Source organism: Ursus maritimus, unplaced genomic scaffold, assembly GCF_017311325.1.
Source record: "Ursus maritimus isolate PB19 unplaced genomic scaffold, ASM1731132v1 scaffold_30, whole genome shotgun sequence".
NCBI classification, from domain to species: Eukaryota; Metazoa; Chordata; class Mammalia; order Carnivora; family Ursidae; genus Ursus; species Ursus maritimus.
In genome coordinates, this window is record NW_024425564.1 from 4,711,770 (window position 1) to 4,736,420 (window position 24,651).

Below are 24,651 nucleotides of genomic sequence, written 5' to 3' on the forward strand. Positions count from 1 at the left end.
TGTCGCGCCGACTCCTCCCTCAAGGGCGGGGAGAACGGGGCCCAAAATGGCGGCCAGCCGCTACCGGCGTTTCCTTAAGCTCTGTGAGGAATGGCCAGTGGACGAGACCAAACGGGGCCGGGACTTGGGCGCTTACCTGCGGCAGCGGGTAGCACAGGCCTTTCGGGAGGGAGAAAACACCCAGGTGACCGGACTGTGGGGTCCGCCTGTAGCGGGGTGGCGGTTGGGGCGAGGGGTGGAAAGGACGAGGCATGGGCGGGGCCGACGAGCGGGCGAGCAGTGGGGTCCACGCATGCGCGAGCCTTCCCTCCCTGGCCGCACGTGCGCGCGGACACTCCTGTACCACCACCCCCCCTCCGGGAACTGCAGAGAGCGACCACCCAGCCTTTTACCCAGTGCTCTCATCTGGCTGCACCTTGGAGTTACTGAAGAAGCTTTTTAAAAATCTAGATGTCAGGAACCATTCAGCCTTACTGAATCAGAACCTCTGGGGTTGGGGCTTTGGCCTCAGTATTTTGTAACTTCACCAGATGATTCTAGGTGCAGCCAGGGTTGAGGCGCACAGCAGTCGTAGATGGTAACAGTCGCAGGCTTGTAGTTTCCCTGACACAGTGCTATTACGCCGCAGTGTTGTGCAGTGACTGAGCTGAACCCCAAGGACCTCTGCAGGGCCCCAGCTAAGCCTTTGTGTGCTACCTGGGCCCCTGTAAGCCCTCGCAGCAGGTTTGGGACCTCAACCCTTGCCCCTGTGTGAGTAGTAGATCTACGTTCTTGCTCTCCTCCAGGTCGGTGCTAGGACGGCTCTGGGACTCATTCATACACAGCACATATTCATTGAGCACCCACCGTGTGCTGGGAACTGTGCTAGGTGCTGGGGAGACAGCAGTGAATTAGACAGACGGGGTCCTGTCCACCTGAAGTTGAAGTTTGCATTCTTGTCTGGGACACAGTAAGCAAGTAGACATATGTATGATAGTCCAGATCAGTCCTGTGCCAGATGTAAAATAGAATAGCATGATAGAAGGGTAATACGAGTTCTGATAGAGAAGGCCTGGCTCAGGAGGTGACACATAGATGAGACATAAGGGAAGAAGATGAGCTGACTGTATACTTGGTGGGAAGGGCATTCCAGGCAAAGGCCCTAGGCAGGAAACAGACTGGCGTGTTAGGGAACAGAAAGGAAGCCAGAGTGGTTGAAGGGGAATGAGTGAGATGGAGTTTGCCAAGAGTTGAGGTCAGAGGAGGACAAGAGCCAGGCCCAGTAGGGTCCTATAGGCTTTGGTTCGGAGTTGAATTTTATCATAAGGCCAGCGAGAAGCCACTGGGGAGGTTTGTGAAGACTGACATGACCTAATTTATTTGTTTTAAAAGATCATTCTGGTTGCATGTGGTGAATGGATTATAGGGGGCAAGGATAGAAACAAGGAGGCTGGAGAAAAGGCTACTCTGGCAAGAAGTAATGGTGATTTGGACGAGGGACGCAGCACAGGAGACGGAGTGGCTAGATGCAGGTTGCACTGTGAAGGTTGCTTCAATGGGACTTGCTAATATAGTGGATGTGACGTAAAGGGAAAAAGAGAAACCAGTGATAACACCTAGATTTTTTTGGCCTGAGCAACTGGGTGGGAGGAGGTGCCATTTACTGAGATGGGAAAGACTAGATGAGGAGCAGGTGGGGTGTGGGAAGAACATCTTGAGTTCAGTGTTAGACATGTTAAATTTGAGATGCCAAGTGGACTTACCTCCAAGTGGAAATGTCAAGTAGGCAGTGGGATATTTGAGCCTGGGGCTCAGGCAAGAGGTCAGAGATAGGAAATGGGATACATAAACACACAACCTGAAGAAATGACTTTTGCCAAACTTGGCCGCGACCTGTCAAAGCAGGAACATGTTTTTTTGCAACTTAGCCCAACAAAGAGCCAAGCCAGACCACCTCATGGAGCAAGAACATGCCCAGGGGCACCACTGAAACCAGATCCCAGACTGGGTGGAGGGCATGGATGAAGTGTCTGGCTCAGGAATTGGGGGAAGTGGGGGGGGGCACTCCACTGATGCACCTTTTACAGTGGTCTTCACTGGTCCAACGTATCAAGATCTCAAAGGCAAGAATTGTATCCAGTCCCAACTCTACAAACTCCTTAGACTTTTGTAGGGCTCTGTTCCCAACGTATTTGTAGTGTGAGCCTCCTAAGAATAGAGAGGATGCCATTTATTGTCTTCCCCCAGCGCCTAGCATAGTTCTTGGCACATAAAGGACAACCAGTAAATGTCTGGATGAATAGATTAAGTAAATGACCGGTTATGGGTCGAGACAAAAATCATTTGAACGCAGTCGCAGGTGTGGCAGAACTAGGTGGAGAAAAGTAGAGAAGAGTGAGAAGGACTATTTCTGTGTCCTGAGTGGTAAGAATTTGAGAGCCTGCTGTGTGGGGGGAACCTTAAGAACTCCAGAAGAGGGACATAGCCTGGTCCGTACCGTCAAGAAACTTAACAGTCGGGTAGATGTGCAATTTACTCTACTGAAATTCAGGTGGTGAAAGCAGCCAGCAGGGAGGCTGACAGAGGCTGGAGCCTTGGGGAGGTGAGAGAGTGTGATGTTCGCCTACTTGACTTAGTAGTGTAAGAGGACCGAGGAAAGGAGGGTAGAGCTTTCTCCTTTGGAGTTGTCATCCTTTGTCATCACCTGGGGAGATAGTTCTAATCAGTTGAAGGCCCACACAGATTTGAGTCATGGTTTTAGATGCAAGTCATGGCTCTGTTGATGGTTCTGGAGCTGCTGATGAATGCATCCCTGGTAGAGTGAACCAGTATTTCATGGTGGCAGCAAGCACATTACTCAGGACCACTGTCATGGTACCTCATCCTGATGGCACCTGAGAATGCTGCTGGGCTTAGTAAATCTTGGTGATAATTTTTAGAGGGAGCAGCCCCTTGCCAGAATCGAGAACAGCACTGTGAGTCACTCCCACTGACACCCCGGAACATTTATAAACCTTGAGAAAGAAAGGTGGTTCTGGTAGACTCTTCATTAAGCTGGCAGCCGGCAGCAAGCATTAGACCCAGTTGGCTGATGGGTGGGGAGCTCTCCCTTGGTTACGCCAGTTGCCAGAAAGATCGGACTAGACAGGGAGGCAGCTCTGCTCCACAGCCTCCTTGTTCTTGTAGTGGAGAGAGGCAGGCAGTCCTCTCAGCCTCTTGGCTTCCTGCCCCTTAACAATAACACTGAACACATGCCAGGCACTCGTTTGCATGCATATTCTCACTGAATTTAATCAGTGCAGCTGGGGAAAGTGGCCATCACTTATTCCCATTTTACAGACAAGGCAGAAACGTAAAACAACTTACTCAGGATCCCCTGGGAGTCAGTGGCCAGGCAAGTAAGCAGCTGTCCTGGTCCTGATCTGGCGTTGCCTCCTTGGTGCCTCATCTCTCCTCAGCTGCCATTTCTCCCACGTTCTTTCTTGCTAAAAAGGTCTCTTGTTCCATGAACATCAAGCCACCCTTTTCTCTCATGCCCTGCTCCAACCTTTTTGAACCAATGACAGTTTTGCCAAAGAAGTAAATGTCTCCCTGTGTTTAGCCACCTGCTTTTCTTTGCCCCAGCCATGACCCCCCTCATACAGATTGGAAGAAAGATGACCCTCAGGTGGGGTACCAGTGCAGAAGGGCCAGACTCACTAGAAAGCGAGTCAGTCATTCAGACTTGAACGCAGAGTACAGAAACCTCCGCCTCCATTAATTCCCCTTGAGATTGCCCTTTGGGGAGTCTCACGGTCCACCCCGAACCCCCCAAGAGGGAGGTGATGGTGGGAAGCAGGAACACACTTAACACCTCTTACACCCTCTGTCCGTTTGTGCAGTTTTTTGAAAGTTAATGGTTATGGGTTTTGCCCCCTCTGAATACAGTTTCTTCAAGAAAACACATCCCCTGCAGCACCAAGAGCTTCATAAAAGAATCACGATGTGGGAGAAGGTGGCAAAACAACTCTCCATTGTTGACTTAAGTACAGGGAAAGGGGCCAGTCCTTCTAATGAGTTCTTTAGGTGCACGGAGCGGCTTCCTGAAAGATCCCTGACTGCACACCAGCACCCACAAACCTAGCACAGGGCACAGCTCTGAGGAACAGCCTGGAAGCGCGGCCACCCAGGAAGGGGCTCACCCACCAGTGAGTTCTTGCATCATGCCCGGGTTTAAATCACATCAGCCTCGTTTGAAAAAAGTTGAACTGTGTCTTGGGTTTGCAGTAACGTAAATGCTATTCGCAGTTCTCAGGGGAGAATGCGAAGGTTGCATATGACTCTCTTGTCTCGGTCACCCGGCGGAGCCCTGGTCTTCGGCTTCCTCGGTGTGGCCACCGCTGCCTGGGCCGGCCGCGGGGACGCCCCCTCAGCGTGCCCCCCCCCAGGTGCGGGCCCCCAGAAGGCCAGTTTCTGAGGCATGGCCTGAGGACAGTTACGCTATTTTTAGCTCTAATACTGAACCCACTGCACAGCAGGAGTTGTGAGGAGAATCATCTCTGGGAGGGAATGCAGACAGCGCCATCTTTTTTCTCCTCTCCAGTTGCAGGCGGAGCTAAAGTGAGTTAAGGTTGCGTGGAGACCACGAGATGGCAGCCTTCTGCGCGTGGTTAGAGATCTAGGTGCTCATCCTCCTAGAGGGGTAAATTATTGACCACTTTCAGTGGGTCTCCGCTTTCCTCGGAGCGCTCTGGGTCTGCCCGTTGCCTCCTGGCTGAGTGGCAGGCAGGTGTGTGAGGCCTTCACTGTCCCCCGAGCCTTGGTGCCAGCCTGTGTTTTGCCTCTCGCCACACCCCAGCACGTGCCCTGGCCTCTCATTGCCTCCCACATTGGCCGCAACGTAAGTGCTTCTTAACCTTCGAGAATCTAGTGCGCTGTGGACACCACCCCTCAGACACACAAGGCTTGCCAAGAGTTGCTGCCTTCCCAGCACGCCTTGGCTCAGCTTAAGAAAGACCCCGCTTTGCCTAAAATGTCCTTGTCCCCTGCTTTTTCTTGCGTCCTCCCAGCCACTCCTCTCATCCCCGTTTACCCACGCCCAGCTCCAGCCTTGCCACTGCGCTCCTCAGTGCGGGCCTCGGCTCCCCCTCACTCCGGGAACTGTCACTGCACTGCAACTCAAGACCCCTGCGACACCTGCCTGTCAGCCCGGCCTGGTGACCCGCTCCCACCCCTGATTTCCTGTAACTCTAGCGCTCGGTTCCACGCTGCCCCAGGCCCATGTTTGATTTTTAATGCATACCCGTCTTGTCTCCTCGGCTTGACTGCCAACTTCTCCGAGGCCGAGGCTGGGTTTTATGTCCCCTCGCAGGCCCCTAGCAGAGCACTCTGCATAGTAGGTGCTCAAGAAATAGATTTGCAGTAGAATTGAAGGGAACAGGCTCCCGTAACGGAATGAACTCATTTCAGAAGTTCATTACCAAGCCATGAAAACCTTTTTTCATAGATCCTTCTGGACCGAATCCAGCTCTACCTTAATTAGCAAAGCAGTTTGCAACACCCTTTCCCAAAAGTGCTTATGCGTCCCTTTGTGTGACTAGAATCAGGGCGCTGTGTGTACCAGTTGCAGTCACCACCCAAAATTCAATTTTGAAAATCCAAATCAGTGCCTGCGGCACTGATGTAGATTTGTATGTATAAAAGTTTAATATGGTAAAGAGAAATTTACTGACGACTGAGCAGGGGAAATGCAAAAGGAGCAAAAATAGAGCCATAACGGACACTATGTCAGTTGAACATCTATTTTATTCACATTTAGGGAGCAGAGCTGAATTTTTCATAATGTCCCACTGCTGCCTTTTTCAAACCCAGAGCTACTATTAGTCCTAAAACGTCCGTAATCTCATTAGGTGTGAATGCAAAATCAGGTAATTTAAAGCTTGTGTGTAAGAATATTTCTAAAAGTGCACAGTACATTTCTTCAGGAAAACGGTATATTTCCAAATTCAGAAACATTTGTACTGGAGTCTGTGAATAAAGTGTAGGATGTAGGAGTGTGGCAAGGCTTCTGGAATCAGACAGATACTTCTATCGATAATCCTTTTAAATGGTAACCCAATGAGCTTGGGTTGGTTGTGCCCGGTACCTGGAATTGGCCGTGGCTGCTTTTGCTCTCGGGCACTCACAACTGGCTAGAAGTTGGCCTGTCTGCTTTCATCTCCTCCTCCGAGCTGCTCTTACAGCCTCGTACACACCTTCTGGCCTCAAACGAGAAGTTGGGTGACCAGTTCATTTTTTGGTGATTGGTTCTTATTAGGTGTTTGGTTCCTTCTTGGATTGTTAATGGAGTCCCGGGCATTATGTAAAATATCTAGGAGGCTGTGTCATTAATACCGAAGGAATTTTAAGAGGTTGAGGGAGCTCAGATCATCCCCTTGCTTTTTGCATTCAGACCCTATGCCCTTTGCCCTCCCAGGAGCAGCGCTCTGCAAGGGTGACCCCGGCCTCCCTCTGTGCCCCTCCTCTGCCCTGCTGCCCCTGCAGAGACAGGAAAAGACAGGAAGGAAGAGGACAGCTGCTCATCGCCTCAAGGGTGTAGTAGGAGTAGCTGAGTAGCCCCGTGGCAAATTCTCACCATTAGAGAAGCAGGAGGAGAACTTGCACGGGCAAGATTTCCAAGGGCGAGGACCACGTTAGATTGGGGGTTTGATCGGGAAGCGCTGTGTTGGTGGCCTGACAGCAGTGATGGAAGCCCAGGAGAGCTGTGAGGAGGGCAAGTCGCAGGTGTGAATAAAGGCTCGGGTGGGAAGGTGGTCGGATGGTGATAGGAGGGGAGGGTCCAGATGAGCAGCCATCAGGCAAAGAAGAGGTGCCACAGGTGACAGCTCACCGGGCAGAGACCCAGGGTCGGTGTTTGATCCCCATCGAACTGACGTGGGGGTGCCTGGTGGCCGCTGGGAGCCAACAGCGTCTGCGCCGGTGGCGTGGTCGGGTGGGGCAATCTTCCATGCCTTCATTACTCCATCCCTGCCCACAGCCCCGCGGTCACACGGGCAACACTGATCTGAGAATGCCCTCAGTGCCTCTCCCCCGGGCATGTGCTTTAGCTGGCCCTGTGCGCAGAGAGCCCCCCCTTCTTCTGATAGCCGCTGCTCGTCCTGAGCCATGGCCCTCCGGCCGGCTGGTCGATCTCCCCTGGCAGGGTCCACCGCAGCCCTCATTGCACTGTCACCAGGATTACCTGTCTCAGGGTAGTTGGTGAGGTGGAGGCCGGCGTTTCCTGCTACAGCCGTTCACTACCAATAATATTAAGAAAAGCTAATCACTCACATTGATCAGTGTTCCAGGCCCCAACTTCAGAGCAATCCAGGCATTACCTCATTTTCCCTCGCAGCACCCTCAGAAATAGGGACTATTATTATCTTTTCTTTTAAAAGAAAGGTTAAGTTGGCGGGTATGCTTCAGAAATGTCAGTGCTTGAAAGACAAAGGCCGGGGAACTGTCCCAGCTGAAAGGAGAGGGCTACACGACACATAAATGCCGTAGGTGATCCTGGGCCAAAAGGATTTTTTTTTTTTTTTTTACGTAAGGATTATAACTGAGACAATTGACAGAATTGGAATACGGATGATGAACTAGATGAAAGTGTTGCATCAATGTCAGGTGTCCTGAATTTGATCACTGACCCGTCGTTACATAAGAGAATGCCCTTGTTCTCGGGAGACAGACTGAAACATTACGGCATGAAGGAGCCTCACGCTCCAGCTTACTCTCAAATGGATCAGAAAGAAAACGTGTATATATAGAGAGGGTGATAAAGCGAATGTGGCAGTGTTTTTCTGAAGTGTGGGGGACGGGGAGATCGCATGATTTGCCCAGCATCCCGTTTCTGATAAGTGAAGGAGCCAAGATTCCGAGGCAGGCGGTGTGACTCCACTGCTCTCCACAGCCACGGAGACCTGCTCCTACACAGGGCCGTGCACGCTGCAGGTTCTTGGCATGTGATTTTTTTAAAAAAGATTTTACTTATTTGAGAGAGAGAGAGAGCAAGAACAAGTAGGGGGAGGGACAGAGGGAGAAGAAGAAGCAGGCTCCCCACTAAGCAAGGAGCGTGATGCGGGGCTTGAACCCAGGACCCCGGGATCACAGCCTGAGCCGAAGGCAGCCGCTTCACTGACTGAGCCACCCCGGCGCCCCTCGGTGCATGACTTTTAAATTCGTAAGTGAACCCGTCCACACAAGAATGAAGATCGCAAGCAAAAGATGAAACACGCGATTTTCTTTTGATAATCGCCATAATATTTAAAACTTGGTGCTGGCATTATTCTCTGTTTCCTTTTGTGTCTCGTACCCTCTGTCCTCCTACCTTCCGTGCTAGCTCGTGGTTGTGTGTGCCCCGCTGAAGCCATAATGTTCGAAATGCTTTCCTCCGAAGTGTGTGTTGCAGAATTCGGTTCCAGCTGGATTCCCCCCGCCCCCTTCCTGCCCTTACATTTTTCCATCCCTTCTTTCTGTTCAAGTAATGCCTTTGATTATTACTCAGCGGACACGGGCTACCTCCTCAGCCCAGAACCCTCTCTCTTCTGATGTGGCTTCCTGGGCACTCTCGTGATGAGTGGCCCGAACCCAGGGACAGATCAAGTAAAACTACANGACGGATCATCTTTTTTTGTTGGCTGTGAAGTGGGGACCTCATTTGACACGCGCACAGAGGCAGAAGCAGAGCTGCCTTATTAAAACACTTAACTACTGATTTATTTATGCTTTGCCTTCTTCGAGAAAGGATTTAAGTTGGAAAAATTCTTCATTTGAATTCTGGGGAAAAACATAAAAGAGAAAGGTTTTTTTCTGGGGAGCTTTCAGAATTCCTGGCAGAATCGCACAACGGTCCATAGATAAATCTTAGCAAGGGCAGAAGGAAGGGATGACTAAAGAGAGGGCTGAACGGGGACGACCCACCTCACATCTGTGCGTGTCTGTCTTTCCCGTAGTTTCCAGCAAGGGCACCAGGGTATGTCTTGATTTCCCCCCTTCTCTTCGCAAGTCCTCCGTGTTGGGGCCCTCTCCTTTCTGGCAGGACCTAATTGGACTCTCCCTCTGGATTCTCCTCAGTTCAACCAAGTACTGCCTTGTTTCTTTCCTTGTAAAATTGTAACGGCTCACCACAGGTGAAAGCTCGGATGATTTTTTTTTTTTTGCCTTTCATAAAAGAGTATTTAATACATTTCATATGGAAGGTTTGAGTCAAAAAGCTCTTGCTTTTTTCACCTGCCCAGGCTCTTCCCCTGCATATTCAGGCCCTCGGCCAAACTGATGGGACCTGAAACGTAGATAGCATCCGTGCCTCCTCCTGCTCACACATGCCTCCACTGGGAAGGCCTCTCCGTGCTCCCTTCTGCTCCCCAACCCCTGCGCATCTTTCAGAACCTGGTGCTGCCTGCCGTCTCCCTTGCTGTACGCTGAGCATGTGCCTCCCCCCACCCCCGTTTCTGACCGCCCACACCGCCGGGAGGCTCACCTTTCAGATGCTGTATTTTCATTGGGGTGGCCCGCGCTGCAGCTGGTGCGGTGATCCACAGGTCACATGCCCAACAGATGTTTGCCCGTGGATCGATGGAGTTTTTCTGCAGGTTGGGGAGTTGATGAGGTGGATTCTCATGATGAGGCGATTTCTAATAGCTTTCTAATAACTGGAGCTGGAGGCCAAGTTTGCGTCCCACGGAGTGGGGAAGCTAGTGCTAAGTTGCTAGGCTGCCTCGTGCCTTGCGTAAGTGGGGTCCTTCCTGGAGCCGGCTTGTTTGCTTACTTCCTTGGGGGGTTCTTTGTTTTTCAGATTGCAGAGCCTGAGGCCTGTGATCAGATGTATGAGAGCTTAGCACGACTCCATTCAAACTATTACAAACACAAGGTGAGTGGGCCAGTCCTTTTTATATCCCCAGCCCTTGGACTGGAAGTGACCAATGAGAGAGAGTGAAACTCTGATTATACAGTGCTTTGTAAAGAATTGTGGTTTTGCTACTCTCAAATGTAACCAGTAATTTCAACCAAGCCAACAAAGGCGCCTGGTAGAGGCTTTTAGGTCACCTAAATAAAAGCTATTTCTAATTCTGAATAAGAGCCATGTGTTTTATAGACCAGTGTGTGCTTAGGGTGTATCTGACAACTGTTGGGCCTTACGTGTATTTTCCCATCTACTCTGACGGAGCTGGCATTTCCCCCACACTCTGGTGATAAAGATGGGTGCCTTGGGAAAGTCCAGTCAGACAGGCCCTGGCGTGATTACTGTCAAATTCCTTTGAGTGTGCTTCTCCCCAAGCTTGAACAATGTGTTCAGTAACTCCAGAGATACACACAGCCAAATGCCTGGCTTACAGGGAAAAGGGATTTCTTCTAAATCCTCTCAGCTCAGAGTGGGGTCCACGACAGCCGTGTAGGCATCCCCTGGGAGCTGGTTTGAAATGCAGAATCGGGCCACACCCAGACCTCCTGAATCACACAGCCTACTTTTCCGGAGGATTCTTGGGTCTCGTCAAGGGAAGCCAAGTATTTGACCTCTAGGTGGCGCTGCTCTTCTAGCTGGGCCTCTGGCTTGCAGTGGGTTGAACTGTGCGGTGAACTGTGCGGGGAGAGCAAGGCTTCTCCAGGATCATCAGGTCTCAGATTGTACTGCAGAACTAATCTCTCCCCCACCCTCTCTGTCCTCTTTGTCCCATGTGACCAGTACCCTCGCCCCAGAGACACGAGCTTCAGTGGCCTGTCCGTGGAAGAGTACAAGCTGATCCTGTCCACAGGTATTGACAACCCAGCTGCCCTTTCTGGTCGGTTTGCAAATGATGCTTTGAGTTCGAGCAGCCAAGGGGAATTGTCTAATAAGATCACTCCGCTTGATGGAAAGTCTTGTGGAATAGCCCAGAGGAAATTCTGAAGCTTCGGGGCTCATGCTTTTTGGCCATAGAATATGGAGAAGGTCAAAGGCATTATTTAAAAAAAGAAAATCCATCTTTAGAGCTTTTAAATTCAAGGCTGGGCAGCAGGGAACAGGGGAATACGTATTTGCCAAATGGAAGTAGTTGAAATCAGGATGGAAGGAAAATAATTTTATTTTTATGGTCCTAAGGGGGCTTTATAAACAATGAGGGTTTTAATTAAAACAAAAAGCCATTCAATAAGCGTGTATGGGGATATCCGTCGGAGAGTTATCTGACCCAGGGGACGTGGTTTGTGGGTTAGATATGGGTTTAACTAGGTACGTTTGGGAGTTGTCGACAGACCTCAATTAACAGGAAAGGAAATACCCTGCCTAGCTGTCCCCTCCTTACTTCCCCATCTCCATTGTCACCAAAGGGGGAGTTGGGGGTAGTGGCAAGGGGAGCCTGGGTTGAAGTAGGCAGGTTCTGGAAAATTACTATTTTTATTGCCAAGGATACCATATATAAAAATAGGCTAACCTTTTCTGCAAGGGCATGGCCCTGAAACATTCACCTTCTGGTACTCTAGAAATTTCTCTTTCCTATTCCTCTGGCAGCCTTTCAGCAGCTAAGTTTTGGGGATTTGGCCTTCCAGAGAACTCTTGCCTTCTGAACAGATTAAAACCTGGCAGTGTCACCTGCTATTGTATGTCAACCCTGATCCTATTTTTGTTACAGTACTCTGGAAAACTGGGGTAAAGGTGTTTCGGCCAGGCAGAATTAATTTATCAACAGTTTTTAAAAATATGTACATAAACGTATTCCCGTCCCTGGATGCATGCAGTTACCAACATTGATGCACCGTGTCACTCTGAGGGCCCCAGAGGGTTTGAACAAAGTTTGAACTGGCAATTAGAATGGAAATAAGTTCCAGAGGCCCAGCCTCCATCCTCCTTGTTAGTCCCTGGACACCTCTGCGATTGGGTGGGGGGGGCAACAGACTGCAGCAAAGGACGGGGAGTTGGAAGACTCCCCATCACTGGCTTGTGGCTTTACCTTGTTCTGGCCAGGAGTTCAGCTCTGGGAAATTTGCTGATAATTTGTTTTCACGAGAACCCGCATATTTTTGTTGCGACTCTGTGGCACAAGCTTCCTGATTGTTTCCTCTGACAAGGCAAGAATACACACCTTACAGTGTTTGAGGGCCTGGCGAGTCTGAAATGTGGCCAAGGTCTGGGGCCCAAGGGTGTCCCCCTGGGGCTTGGGGTCATGGGAGACTCTGAAACAGAGGCCTCATGGCTTGCAAGTGGACAAGAACCCCTCAGCATCCCACTTTGTGCCCACAAGAAAACCTAGACTTCTGGAAAGTTTTCAGGGTGGGATGTTGGGCTCATGGCTGAGGTACAGTGTATGTCCTCATTTAGTCCAGAGCCCACTGACGATAAATGTAAGTTACTTTTTTGTTCAGGAAGGTTCTTCTTTTTTCTCTAGAAGTTTTGTTAACCAAGGAAAATCTAGGCTATGAAATTTAAACAATACTATGTGAAAATCTAAATTTAAAATACAGTTAAAATTAGGCAGCATAGGGGCGCCTGGGTGGCACAGCAGTTGAGCGAATGCCTTCGGCTCAGGGCGTGGTCCCAGCGTTATGGGATCGAGCCCCACATCAGGCTCCTCCGCTATGAGCCTGCTTCTTCCTCTCCCACTCCCCCTGCTTGTGTTCCCTCTCTCGCTGGCTGTCTCTATCTCTGTTGAATAAATAAACAAAATCTTTAATAAAAAAAAAATTAGGCAGCATAGAACTTTAGCCCTGGAGAGCCTTTAGACCGGTGGTTCTCCACGGGGTGGGGGGAGGGGGGAACCTGCCACGTTGCCGTGTGACCACGTCTGGAGACATTTTTAGATGTCCCAGCTAGGGGCCGGGCGGGGGGCTGCTACTGACATCTAGTGGGTAGAGGCCAAGTTGCTGCTAGACACCCTCCAGTGAGCAGGTCAGCCCCACAACGAGGCTTTCTCTGGCCCACCATGTCAGTCGTGCCAAGACTGAGGAAGCTGGGTTTGGTTCCTGCGGGGTGTGGGTGTGTTTGTGCGTGTGTGTTCTTAAACAAGGGCCCCACTAGCTCTCACCAGCCAGCCCCCTACTGCCTTCAGAGCTATGAAGATGGCCAGCTTTTCTCGAGTGCAGGCCGGGCGCCAAGCAAATTCTTCTGTTTCCTTTAGTCCGCGACTTTGGAGGCAGGCGTTGCGCTCTTCACCTACAGACGAGGAACCTGAGGCTGACAGGGCTAAATCATTTGTTTCCCAGTGAGGAAATGATCAGTGGGGTCCACCTGCCCCCACCCCTCGCTCAAGCCCACAGCATGTGGCGGGCCCACACTGCCTGGCTCCACATCCCAGCTCCAGCGCTTCCAAGCTGTGTGACCTGAGCAAGTTACCTCGCCTCCCTCTGCCTCAGTTTCCACATCTGAGAAGTGGAGACGGCAAGGTCTGTGTGGCGCAGGCCCAGCTTTGAGAGAAAGCCTCTGGGCCTTTGGGCCCAAGGGATGTGTCGCTGACATGGCAGGGCCATTTCTTTGCTGGTCCTGTGGAACCGGGCAGCGGGGGCCCAGCTTAGATGTGGGCGGAGACCGCCGTAAGGCACGGGGTGCTTCACATGGGGCCTGCTACAAAGGTGCTCCATCCACACGAGCGGTTATTTTTCTGTGAGCCCATCTGATTTGCTTATCAGAAGTTGGGGCCATGCTTCCCTCTCTCAGGACCACACTGTAAAAATCAAGGTGTGCTCGGATGGCAAAAGCCTGTGGGGCCAATTTATATAATCAATTTGTTGATTTCGGTCTATTTATTTATTTATTGTCTTCCCCTCTTGCAGACACCTTGGAAGAGTTTAAGGAAGTGAATAAAGGCATGTGGAAGAAACTGCAGGAGAAGTTTGCCCCCAGGAATCCCGAGGAGAAGCAGAAGGCCTGGGCTCGGTCCTTATCTCGCCCGCGCACCTAAGTGTGGAGTCTTGTACGTTGCCATCATAAATAAAACTACCCTGATTTCCCCCATCCTCACGGTTTGGGAATCTCCTCCAGCTTTCACAAAAAGGAAGCCCTTGCTGCTCTGAAGAAAGCTTCTGCCTGAGAAGGGATGCCATCGAGCGTCCACCCCGCCCGCCGGTCAGGGTAGGGAAGTCTCCAGAGGAGAGGAAATGCAGGTCTGCCGTCTGGGCCTGAGAAGGGAAGGTGACGGGGCCTCTGGGCAAGGTGCTTCCTGCGCAGCCACAGGAGCCCCACCTGCCAGCGGGGGTCTGCTGGCTCCTGGCAAGACTCTCAGGCTCCCTTTTGTTGTCGGAGCTCCTGGGGGAGAGCCAAAAACAGCGGTAAATATTGAAGGCATCCTGTTGCAACCAGAAAGCAGCAGGAGGTGGTGGGGCGGAGAGATGAGAAGAGCCTGCTTGGCCCTCATTCGCACTGACTCAGAAGGACGGAGCCACGTCCTCTGCCCTTGACCTTGCAGAAAGCCCACGTTCCAGGTTAGCTTAAGGGCCAGAGTAGAGCTACGGACGGCCTTGGCCGGGCGGGGACTCGGGTTGCGGTCGGCTTTAGCACTCTGGGAGGGTTGTGTGGGAGGTCACTGGACGAAAGCCCCCGGCCAGGGCCACACACAGGGTCACCTTATTATTTCATGGAACCTTAGCTCTTTCGTAAATGTTCATGTCCCCCACTTGAGCTTGCTTCTGTCAAGCACAGAGCCGAGAGAAGGGGTCGGGCAGGGCTGACGGCACCCCTCAAGGGGAAGAAGTGAATGTGAGCTCTTGACCTCATCTGTACCTGGACTCCTCAGGATGTTTTAAAACACATACAATAAAATACAAACCAGTTCTATTGCAACACGGTTCTGTCCAGGCCTTGCTGCAAAACGGGGTGCACTCGGGGTGTCCACCAAGAGCCCGAGGTGAGGCCAGGCTGGTGGGCAAGGGCTCATAGTCTGTCCCCTGCCTGTGTGCCACAGGAACCCCCACAGCCCCTGGGGAGCGTAGAAAACAGCATCCCTTTCTCAGGGACTAGAGTTCTATTAATTTATTTAAGGCAATTAACATTAGTTCTCAGGCCAAAAGATCTGTAAAATGTTACACCAAGAGATAAAACAAGCAGTCAAAAACCAGCCACTCAAACACACCCGGGCCTTGTCATCTGGGCCAGTGACGCTTCTCAGCAGGCCTACTAGGAAGAGGCAGGTCCCAGGAGCAAGGCTCTTCGTCCTCGGGTCACAGTCTCCGTGGGGCCGAGCCAGAGGGATGGCCTGGATGATGAGGTCTCCGTGCTGTCTACAGCAGATCTGGGGCCCGGGGGGAGCCATGCAGCCAGGGCTGAGCATGGCACCCCTGAATAAGTTAAATAACAGAGCACTAAAATCACTAGCAACAACAGCATTACCGCACCTCCCCCGGGAGCAGGGGAAGCCGAAATGTAGTGCTTAGAATAAAGAGGCAACCCCACTCCTAACGACCCGCAAGGAACACAGGAATGTCAGTTACTGCTTTAAGGGACAAAGCGGTCGGTCGTCCTTCCAGACGACTTCTCTTCCTCTAAGGCATTAAGGTAAGCTGAGTCCCAGTGACTTTCTGAGTCGTCTCCAATGGCTCTAGGCAGGACTGTCAGCTCTGCGGCTCCCCACTCCATGCTGGCCAGAGCCTGGGATGGCTCGAGGGTGTCCAGCAGAATGGGAGCTGGAAGCCAAGTGGCACCTGGCCTTGAGAGGCTGGCGGGCTGGCCGGGCCACCTGACCCAGGGGAAGGAGCAGCATTCCTGCCCCAGCTGTCTGTGACGGCTGCCCCGTCGGGGCCTCGGTGGCTCTCCTCAGCGGCTCATGCAGGTCTGGACGTCCACAAAGCCCAGGCGTTGCCTGCGCTTCCGCTGCTCTGTCATCTAGGATTAAATGGGGCCCACACATCCGCTCAGGCAGCCCGGCACCCTCCCTCCATGGGCACTGGGGTGGGGCTGGTGCCCGGCCCCCTGCCCAGTGGGCCCAGCTGCCGTTCAGCGCTGGCAGCGGCCCAAGGCTCCCCCAGGGTGTATGAGGATGTCCGCCCCAAACCCTTGTCCTCGATTAGTGCATCACAAACCCTGATGTGGTGCAGCTGGGGAACCACCCCCCCTAAAAGAGGGGCTGTCTAGCCTCATTTAGCCACTGCTGGATAGAGAGGAGGATGCTCTGGGCAAGAAGGGATCTTGAGAAGTAGGATGCCTTGACCTCCCCCATCACTGGTGAATCCCTCAGAGAGCCTCCCTAGCAGCTGCTAGGGGTGAGGGGGGAAGGGAGGGGGAGGAACCCTCACACCTCTACCAAGGGTCCACTTGGCTGTCTTTCAGGGGGCTCACAGACAGGGGCTGCCAACCTCAGTCTAGCTTTCCGGGGAGGGGGGTGGGGAAGAGTGTCTGTGGCACCTTCCACCCCAGACCCAAGAAGTAAAGGAAGGACCGTGAGAGCCCCAGCACCCTCCCCTCCGCCCTGCACCGGAGGCTGGGCTGTGACCTCCAGTGAGGGTCTGAAGCTGCGCAGCGTGGGACCCCCAAGGGTGGGTCCGGGATGGGCCTGGATACACACCTGCTCCTTGAGCTCGTTGAGCTGGGCAGTGAGGTGAGACACCAGCTTCATGGTGGAGTTGAGCTTGTCCTGAAGAATCCGGATCTCATTCTGCTCCCCTTCCCCCTCGTTGCTCACTAGGGACATGGCCCTCATCCGGGGGAACCAGTCCAGGTTCTTGTTCTGAAAAAGATCCCGGCGGGATGAGCGAGCTGGGCTGAGCCTAGGAAGGCCTCGTTTAGAAAAGCAGTAATGGAGGGGAGCCTGCTGTCACACCCTGGACAAATTACTCCCCAGGGATGTGTCATGGGAAAATCTGCACCGACTGGGGTCCTCCCCCGAGCCAGAGAGCTGGCGGTGAACCCTCAGCGGGGCGTTGAGAGGCCAGTGCACTGGGACAGGCTAGTCTCTCTGATATCGGCACCATCTGTTTACTCTCCTAACACCCTGCGAGAGGTGGAGGAGGGGCTCGGTACCAGACCCTGAAGCTCCTTCCTTCCTTCCTTCCGCCCCACCCCACCACACACACCCCACACCCCAGGAAGATGCGAGTCAGACACATGGCACGTTGAGGGAGGGGAAACTCTGCTGGCATCGGACATGTGTCGGAGAGGCAAGGCCACGTTTCCTGGGACACAGGAGGAGGGGGAGGGGGCCGTGAGTTTTCTGGCTCCTTGTCACAAGCTGTGAGTTCTCAGATCAACAGATAAACCTGTACTCAAAGATCAGCTCAAATTACAGACTTCGAAAACCAATAGAACCCCCCTCCCCCCCCAAACAGGTCTTTCCTTCTAGCCTGCAGTTTATCCATTGTGCAGTAAGTTGAAGATGTACATTTGATGGAACGGATGGGCTTCCTTTTCCCGAAACACTGCAAGACTTTTTTTTTTTGTAATTCACTGCCTTCACTCCCTTCATCACTACGGAAATCGGACAGAGTAACTCTGATTCCTCCTGTCTGGTAGTTGCAAGTTTTTCCAGGCTCCCTCTCAGCCTGGACCATCCAAAGCTTTGGGAAGCTGCCCTTCCTCTTGCCGAGCTGGAAAAGGCTGCCTCAGCATGGTCCGCAGAGCAGCAGCCGGGGCAGCGTCGGCCCTGCTCCCCCGATTCCTCACTATCGGGCACCCCCAGGCCCCGGGGACACCATGCACATCCTTTGGGGCTGATGGGTGCGCTGTGGGCTCTTTCCTGACAACAGAGCCCGTGCAGAAGAGCTCAGAGGCCCCTCCGTAGCACGGGCCGCTGGCGGGGCTCCGGGGAGGCCGGCCTTTCCACAGGTGTTCCCAGCGGTCCCACCCCGGCGGCCACGGCCGCTCCTCCCGGGTCCACACCTTGATCATCTGGGCCACGTAGCTCTCGGGGCCCGTGTAGTCCGTCTTGTTTTTCACGCGGACCAGCACGATGAAGTACAGGTAGTTCCACATGTTGTGTTCGAACTTGATGTGCTCCTCAAATGACACGGTCTTGTTATCAAACTTGTCTCTCTCCAGACCTGAGGATGCCGAGGGTGAGGACGAAACCATCGGCCTCCCAGAGCCACCTGGGGCCCCCTGGCCGAGCAGACCCCGCCTCTTGGTGCGGTGGGGGCATTCGTTCTCAGGCTGATGGGGCTGGTGAACACGTGTGACAGCCCACCCCGGCCTACTTAGGTCATTTCTATTGAAGGCACCAGCCGCTTGGCCGCGGGGCCCCCGCCCTGCCACGGCTGCGGCCCTCCACGGCGGCTAAGGACCGTGGCAGCCAGCCTTCCGAGCCGGGCGAAGCAGGAACAGTTGAGAAGGGGTTTGTGTCGCAGGGGAGGCCTGCTCCTTAGGCTGTGGCGAAGGGGCTAGCACCTCCTACCAGCAGTCCGAAGAGCGCTGGACGGAGACCAGAGAGCTTCGGTTTCCTCTGTGAACTGAGGTTCGGAGGAATGGTTTCTGAGGCTCTTTCCCACCCCCTTCTCTCAGCCCAGGCAGGGTCCTATTCTCCCCAAGGGTAGGGTGAGCAGACGGCTATCGAGCCGCAGCCCCAGCGGCCCCGGGAACCGGGGAAAGGCCAGACAGGCTGCCCCAGCCCCGCCTCGGCCCGTGAGGGCAGGATCGGGGCCTCACCGCAGATGAAGCACGTGGTCTTGAGAATCTCCTCCTTCTTCTGCTTCTCGCTGCGCAGGTCGGCAAAGGTGTCGATGATCACACCGAAGATAAGGTTCAGCACGATGATGATGACAACAAAGAAGAACAGGAGGTCGTAGACCACGCGGGCCGGGAAGAGAGACTCCTGCGGGGCGAGGCAGGGAGGCCAGGCTCAGGAAGGGGCCAGGGCGCTGACCGAGGAGCCCGGCCCTCAGCAGAGGGGAACGAAGGCGTCTGGCTCCCGGGGCCCCGAGGGCAGCAAGGCCGACCCAGCCTCACTCCGGGCAGCGAGCACTGCAACCGCAGGCCCTGACTGTGGGTCAGGAAAGAGCGGACTCAGGATACCAGCTGGGTCTCAGCCCTGTGGAAGGAGTCTGGCGCGGGGCACTGAGGCTGCAGGTGGAGGCTTGTCTCTGCCCCTGACTTTTGGTCAGGGGGCAGAGCCAGCTCTGAATTCCTCTGCCCCGCCCGAGGATGCCTGGCCTCACACATTCTAGAAACTCTGGCCAGGAAGCAGCTTCTCGCCCCCATGCGACTGAGGACAGACTGACTACTAGTAACCCCTGGCTGCCCGAGTCAAATCCTGAGGCCTCGTGGAGCCGAATCAGCTTCCCCACCCTGCCCGCCCCCACCGTGGGCTGGGGCCCTGCCTCACAGATGAAGCCAGCGTAGCCGGGGATCCGCCCGACGTCTGACTCACGCCTTCCCTAGCCTGGGCAAAGCGTGGTTGCCAAGGTCTTTCCTTAGAGCGACTATGGTGAGCTGATAGGGATGTGTGAGCGGAGTCAGGTGGGGAAACTCAACAACCACCTAACTGCACTTTGATCTGTGGGAGAGCTGGGAAAGGGGATGCAAGGTGGGGGCCAAGCCGCTCTGCCAGGCCGTGAGCCAGCGGCAGGACCTCACAGTGGCTGACCGGGCCAGGGCTTGGGCCGTGTGGATTTGGGAGTGGGGCAGGGCATGCTCACGTCTTTGGAGGGCTTGCGGAGAATGTCGCCCACGCCGCCACCGTTGCGCAGCCCGTGGTTCATGACAGTGACGATGCACATCAGCAGCGTGTCACAGGCCCGCTCCGTGCTCTCCAGCTCCTTGTTCCCTACACGCGGAGTGTGTGCTCACACCCAGGCCGAGCCCCCTGCCCCCGCGCCCCTCCCCCAGGCTCCCGAGGCACACTGCCCTCACCTTCCAGGACCTCAGGCACCGAGACCCCTGACACACAGTTCAGCTTGTCCCCGCTGCACGTGCCCATGAATGTGGCAGCTCCATGTGGCATGCCCAGGGGACTGGCTAGAGAGGACATGGATGAGGTCACCAGGATAAGGACATAGCGGGCCTTCTCATTCCCCAGATTGTGTCCCCAGCATCACATCCTCCACGAAGCCTCCCGACTCTGCCCAGCTACAAGTGAAGGGTCTTCGTGCCCTCGCCCCCACTGGGCTGTGCACGAAGGGCAGGAAGGGGGTCTGCACCCCTGAGCCTGGCACACAGGCAGCCGCAGCAAATACCAAGTTTAACACGAATGCCAGGGTCTGCAAGCAAGAGGCTCTTCAGGGAGCCGAACCAGGGCTCTCCCACCCCCTCAGTCTGTGCCAGGGAAAAGGGAGGCAGATTGGCATAGCTAGACCTCCCTGGAACCCAAGAGGAGAAACTGAGGCAGGGAGCCTGGTGGATAAGCACTCCCAGGGCCTGGTCCTGACACAAGTCATGTGTGCAGCCCCCCTCAGTCCCCACACCCGCCAAGGAGAGGGGCCGCCAGACCTCCAGAGTGATTGCCGGGCAACCGGTCGACTTCGAGGATGAAGTCATCCTTGAGGAAGAGGAAGCCAACGATGGAGAAGAGGTAGACGAGGATGAGGGCCAGCAGGGCGGTCAGCAGGATGGAGCGGCCATTGCGAGTCACGCTCTTGATGACGTTGAACAGCGTCTCCTCACGGTAGATGAGGTCAAAGAGCTGCAGGGACAGGGCCATGAGGGACCGCAGGCGCCACTGGATCCCAGGGCTGCCCGGCTCCCGGTGGTTTCCCCCAGGCTCCTCCAGAAGGGTCTGTGTTTGGCAGGTGGAACCAGCCTAGTGGGCCTGTCGGGGGAGGCTGCTCAGAGGAACCTGGCGTTCTAAGGCCAAGAGAAGGGAGTGTGGCCCAGAAGAAGGCGTAATGTGTGAACGGGCAGGCAAATCCCACACACGGGGGGAGAAAGATGGCCAACTCTTAAAGTGCGCTCGCTACCTGCCAGGATGCATTCGATGTGATTTTTGTGTATTAAGCTCATGGCGACCTCACAATTATTATAGAAGGTATGTGCTATTAATTATCCTCATTTTACAGATACAGAAATGGAGGCACGGGGCAGTTAAGAAACTTGCCCCAAATTATAAAGCTAGTAGTGTCCAAGCTGGGACGCAAACCCTGGTTCCAGACGGGGGTCAGGAGTGGCCAGCAGGGCCCTGAAGGCCAGGCGGAGTCAGGCAGAGGAGGACTCGGGAAATCCATCTCTCCCAGCCCCACAGCAAGAGGACGGGACGGAGAGCCTGGTGCTGGGAACCGCCAGCAGCTTGAGGAGAGCCCCGACCGCCCCCACGCCCCTGCCCGCCCCAGCCCCCAACAGGCTCACCAGGATGCTGTAGAAGAGCTCGTGGACGAAGAGGCCCAGGACACTGGTCAGGATGTAGCCCACGTGGTAGAGGAACTCCATGTCCATGACCATGGCCTTATAGCCCCGGATGAAGGTGCCGCGGTTGCCCACGAAGCTCACCACAAAGACGATCTTGTTGGTCAGCTGGGGGCGAGTACAGGGCGTGGGGATCAGTGTCCCACCACCCACCCCAGATCTCCACTCCCTGCCACTGTGCTCGCCCAGTGCCCAGCTCAGAGGCTGGCGGCCCTTCCGTGGAGCGGATCTGAGCCGGTCCTGCTCAGCCTGGCAGGCTCGGCATTAATGAAAATGCTTCCAGAAATGTATCTGGGCTCCTGGGATAGAATGGGGAGAAGCCCCTGGGGTCCCTGGCTCCAGGAAGAAAGTGAGATGCAGATAAAGGAGGGCGGAGTTGGACAGACCAACCCTGGCCTTTACGGCGACCGGGTCAGTTAAGAAAAGGCGCCTGGCCCACCCCTCCCCGCTCCAGATACTTTTTATTTCCAGCGGTCAGGAATCGTCACGACATACAAATCTGTGCTGTCTGCAGTGTGAATAGTGCCTTTGGGCAGCGCCCCACTAACACCGTGCACACAGCAGCCCTGAAGCTGGGGCCCCCAGTGACTCCTGGCTGGCTCGCTCTGAGTGCCGGCTGCCCCAGGTGGTCCAGGGAGGGGAGGAGGCACAGAACAGCCCTAACCGTGGGTCTCTAACAAGCTTGATCCCATCACAGGGACAAGCAGGATAGGGCAGAGCAGCAGCTGCTGGGAGGCGGCCCGCGGCGCGAGGTCCTACGGCACCGCGAGCGGGGGTGGGGTGGGGTCCTGCCGGCACTCACGTTGAGGGCGCCCAGGATGCTGAGTGTGGGCCCGATGCCCAGGTAGTAGATGGAGCGCAGAATGAGCGCCACGATGAGGGGCCGGACGCTGTAGCGCTTGGTGAACAGGGCGGCGATGGAGAAGCAGATGAGGATCCAGAAGAGCAGCGAGATGAGTGGGGAGCCCAGCACGCCTGGGGGCCAGGGTGCAGGGGCGAGCACCGCTCAGTGAAGCCCACCACGGCCCCAGCCCCGGCACACCCGAGAAGCCGCCTCCTCCTAGAAACCTTCCCTATAAAGGTCTTGGTCACCTGGTATTAGGGTCCCCCCCCACCATCACACCTGCCCGACGGGGCTTAAGGCAGGAGGCCCATTCAGGTGCTGCTACCATATCTGACCTCTGGCTCGTGTTTGTGTGTGACAGAGACGGAGCGAGGGGCATGTACTGTCTCGAGGTCAAGGACCCCGTCTGTCCCACAGGACCACGTCTGTGTCTCCCCAGGCCAGGGTGCAGAGCCCGAAGAGCAGGGCCAGGGTGCTTTTCCCCACTCTGCCTCTGGTCCCGGCAGAGCCCGGCTGGCCCCAAGGCTCTGCCCACAGCCAGGGAGGGGGAGCCTGCCAGCCTTGTGTCCCCACCTGTGGACGCGCCCTCCATGTAGGGGTAGAAGAAGGCGATGATGAGGTTGATAAAGACCGCCAGGTTGAAGGAAATACTGCCCCACAGGGTCATGCGGCGGGAGAACCAGTAGATCAGTGGCATGCCTGGGGGAGGGGGTGGCGGCGGGCCGGTGAGAGCGGGGTCTCTCCTTCACGTTCTCCACCCACCCACACGGGCCCTCAGCGCTGGCACGAGCTCCAGGCCCCACTTCAGGAGGAAAACGTGACTGGAACCCTCCCAGGGGTGGGGTGGGGTGCGGCCACCACCAGCAGGTAAGGGGGGTCCGCAGGGGGCGCCACTGAGCAGCTCCAGCCCCGGCCTGGCCCGCCCGCCCCCGCGGGGGTCCTCACTGCGGAGCTTGCGCTGCCATTCCATTTCGTTGTGCAGGAAGGAGGACTGGTCGAAGAAGTCGCTCACTTTGCTGCCCTGCTCGTCCTGCTCCGTGGTGGTGAAGAGCCGGTGCTTGGTCTCCTCCGTCAAGAACTGGCAGATGCCAGGCACCGGGAACACTATCTGCTCCATGCTGCGGTCCTGCCGCACGATCTGGGCGCACACAGACACGAGGTCACACCTAGGCCCTTGCCACCAAGGGCCAGGGGCCCGGCCCTGACTCCCAGTGCCCCCTCTGCCTCCGGCCCTACCTCTATCTGGGACGTGTGGTTCTCGTAGTAGGCCAGGGGGTCCTCCTCCTCCTCCTGGGCAGGCGCTGAGGACTTGAGCATCTGGGATAGCTGCTTGTTGTTGAGGCTGAGCTGGGGGTAGAGGGGCCGCTGAGGTCAGGCCCCGCAATTCCCCACTGCCTGCCACCCCGCCCTACGTGCGCGAGGGTTCCCCAACCGGACCAGAGCCAGCCCAGCCCAACTAGGATGCAGCCCCAAATTAAGAAAGGGTAGTGGGAGAGCCATGTCCGGACAATCCCAGAGGGCAGTCACCGCCCTCCGCTGTCCTGCTCTGGGCTTCCAGACCCGTCCCTGAGCTTCGCTTCCACTTGTACGTCTAGGTTTCAGCCGGGCCGCCCGTCTGACTCTTCCCGCCCTGAGCCCGGCCCTCCACCCCCCAATTCTAGCTCTTTACTCAGATTCAGGCCACGCCCCCCGGTCGCGCTCCGCCCAGAGCTCCTGGCCCTGCCCCCGGCCTCATCCTGATTCCTGCGGGCCCTCCGCTCTCCCCTCTGCCCTCTTCCCCGCCCTCAATCCCTAGCCTCACCTCCAGATACCAGCCCACCAACCAATCTCTCCCCAGCCCCGCCCCTAAGTCTAAGCCCCGCCCCACATCCAGCCTGGTCCCCGGGCCCCCACCATGGAAGAGATGCCCTCGGCCTCCTCCTCTTGGATGCGCTTCACCGGCTTCAGCAGGTGCTGCAGCTGCTTGTTGTGCCTGGAGAGCTGCGGGAGAGGGGGAGAGAGGCGCGGAGTCACGGGGCGTGGTCACGGGGGGGCAGGGCCGCCGGGGGCGGGGCCACGGGGGGGGCTGGTACCTGCAGCGCCAGAATGTAGATATTGTGGCCCACTTCGCGTGGGCTCACCTCTGAGTTCTCACGCTCCTCCTCCTGCACGTAGGCCTTCTTGATGACGTCCACCTGGTGGGGCAGCGCCTGTTTGAACGCCAGTCTTCCTGGGGCGTAGGAATGCCCTAATCCCTGTCCTGTCCCCCCACACCCCACCCACTCAAGCCTTCCCACCGGACTCCTGGCCCAGCCTCACCAGCTCCTGGGGCCGCAGGCTGATGAGGATTCGTTCCGCGTTTTCACTGTCGTGCCGGCTCTCCATCAGAGCCAAGAGCAGCTTGGAGGCATTGTCCTGCAGAGAGGTGGGGAGAGGGGGACAGGCCGCAGTGTGAGAGCCCTCACCGTGCCCCCCAACAACCCCTTCCTCTGTCTAGTCCCCAACAGCCTCTCTAGGCCCGGAAGATGTGCCACGGCCTCCGTGTTCCCCACTGTCCCCCAGGGCTTGCTGAGAAGCGTCCTGCAAATCCAGCGCCCCCCCCCCCCCG

At 55.5% G+C, this 24,651-nt stretch overlaps 2 protein-coding genes across 2 annotated transcripts in view; one reads left to right on the forward strand and one right to left on the reverse strand.

The window, feature by feature from the left end:
• Positions 1–13,918, forward strand: LOC103665552 (ubiquinol-cytochrome-c reductase complex assembly factor 2). The gene is made up of 4 exons (XM_008693501.2): positions 1–184; positions 9,791–9,865; positions 10,679–10,748; positions 13,738–13,918. Exons 1-4 carry the CDS (start codon positions 47–49, stop codon positions 13,863–13,865), a joined length of 411 nt encoding a protein of 136 aa, XP_008691723.2. The 5' UTR covers positions 1–46; the 3' UTR covers positions 13,866–13,918.
• A 999-nt stretch (positions 13,919–14,917) lies between these two features.
• ITPR3 (inositol 1,4,5-trisphosphate receptor type 3) overlaps positions 14,918–24,651 on the reverse strand; it is an 81,539-nt gene continuing 71,805 nt past the window's right edge. Inside the window, exons 51-60 of the mRNA XM_040644612.1 lie at positions 22,638–22,763; positions 22,023–22,195; positions 21,164–21,328; positions 20,312–20,504; positions 19,736–19,840; positions 19,522–19,649; positions 18,533–18,698; positions 17,771–17,931; positions 16,461–16,622; positions 14,918–15,781 (exon numbers count right to left, since the gene is read on the reverse strand). Coding sequence (XP_040500546.1) covers positions 15,713–15,781; positions 16,461–16,622; positions 17,771–17,931; positions 18,533–18,698; positions 19,522–19,649; positions 19,736–19,840; positions 20,312–20,504; positions 21,164–21,328; positions 22,023–22,195; positions 22,638–22,763 — 1,448 coding nt within the window. The 3' untranslated portion in view covers positions 14,918–15,712. The remainder of the gene's footprint in view (positions 15,782–16,460; positions 16,623–17,770; positions 17,932–18,532; positions 18,699–19,521; positions 19,650–19,735; positions 19,841–20,311; positions 20,505–21,163; positions 21,329–22,022; positions 22,196–22,637; positions 22,764–24,651) is intronic.

Coding starts and splice junctions, on each gene's coding strand:
- LOC103665552 (XM_008693501.2), top strand. CDS start 47: ATGGCGGCCAGCCGCTACCGGCGTTTCCTTAAGCTCTGTGAGGAATGG. Junction 9,866..10,678: donor CAAACTATTACAAACACAAG/GTGAGTGGGCCA, acceptor CCATGTGACCAG/TACCCTCGCCCCAGAGACAC. Junction 10,749..13,737: donor CAAGCTGATCCTGTCCACAG/GTATTGACAACC, acceptor CCCCTCTTGCAG/ACACCTTGGAAGAGTTTAAG.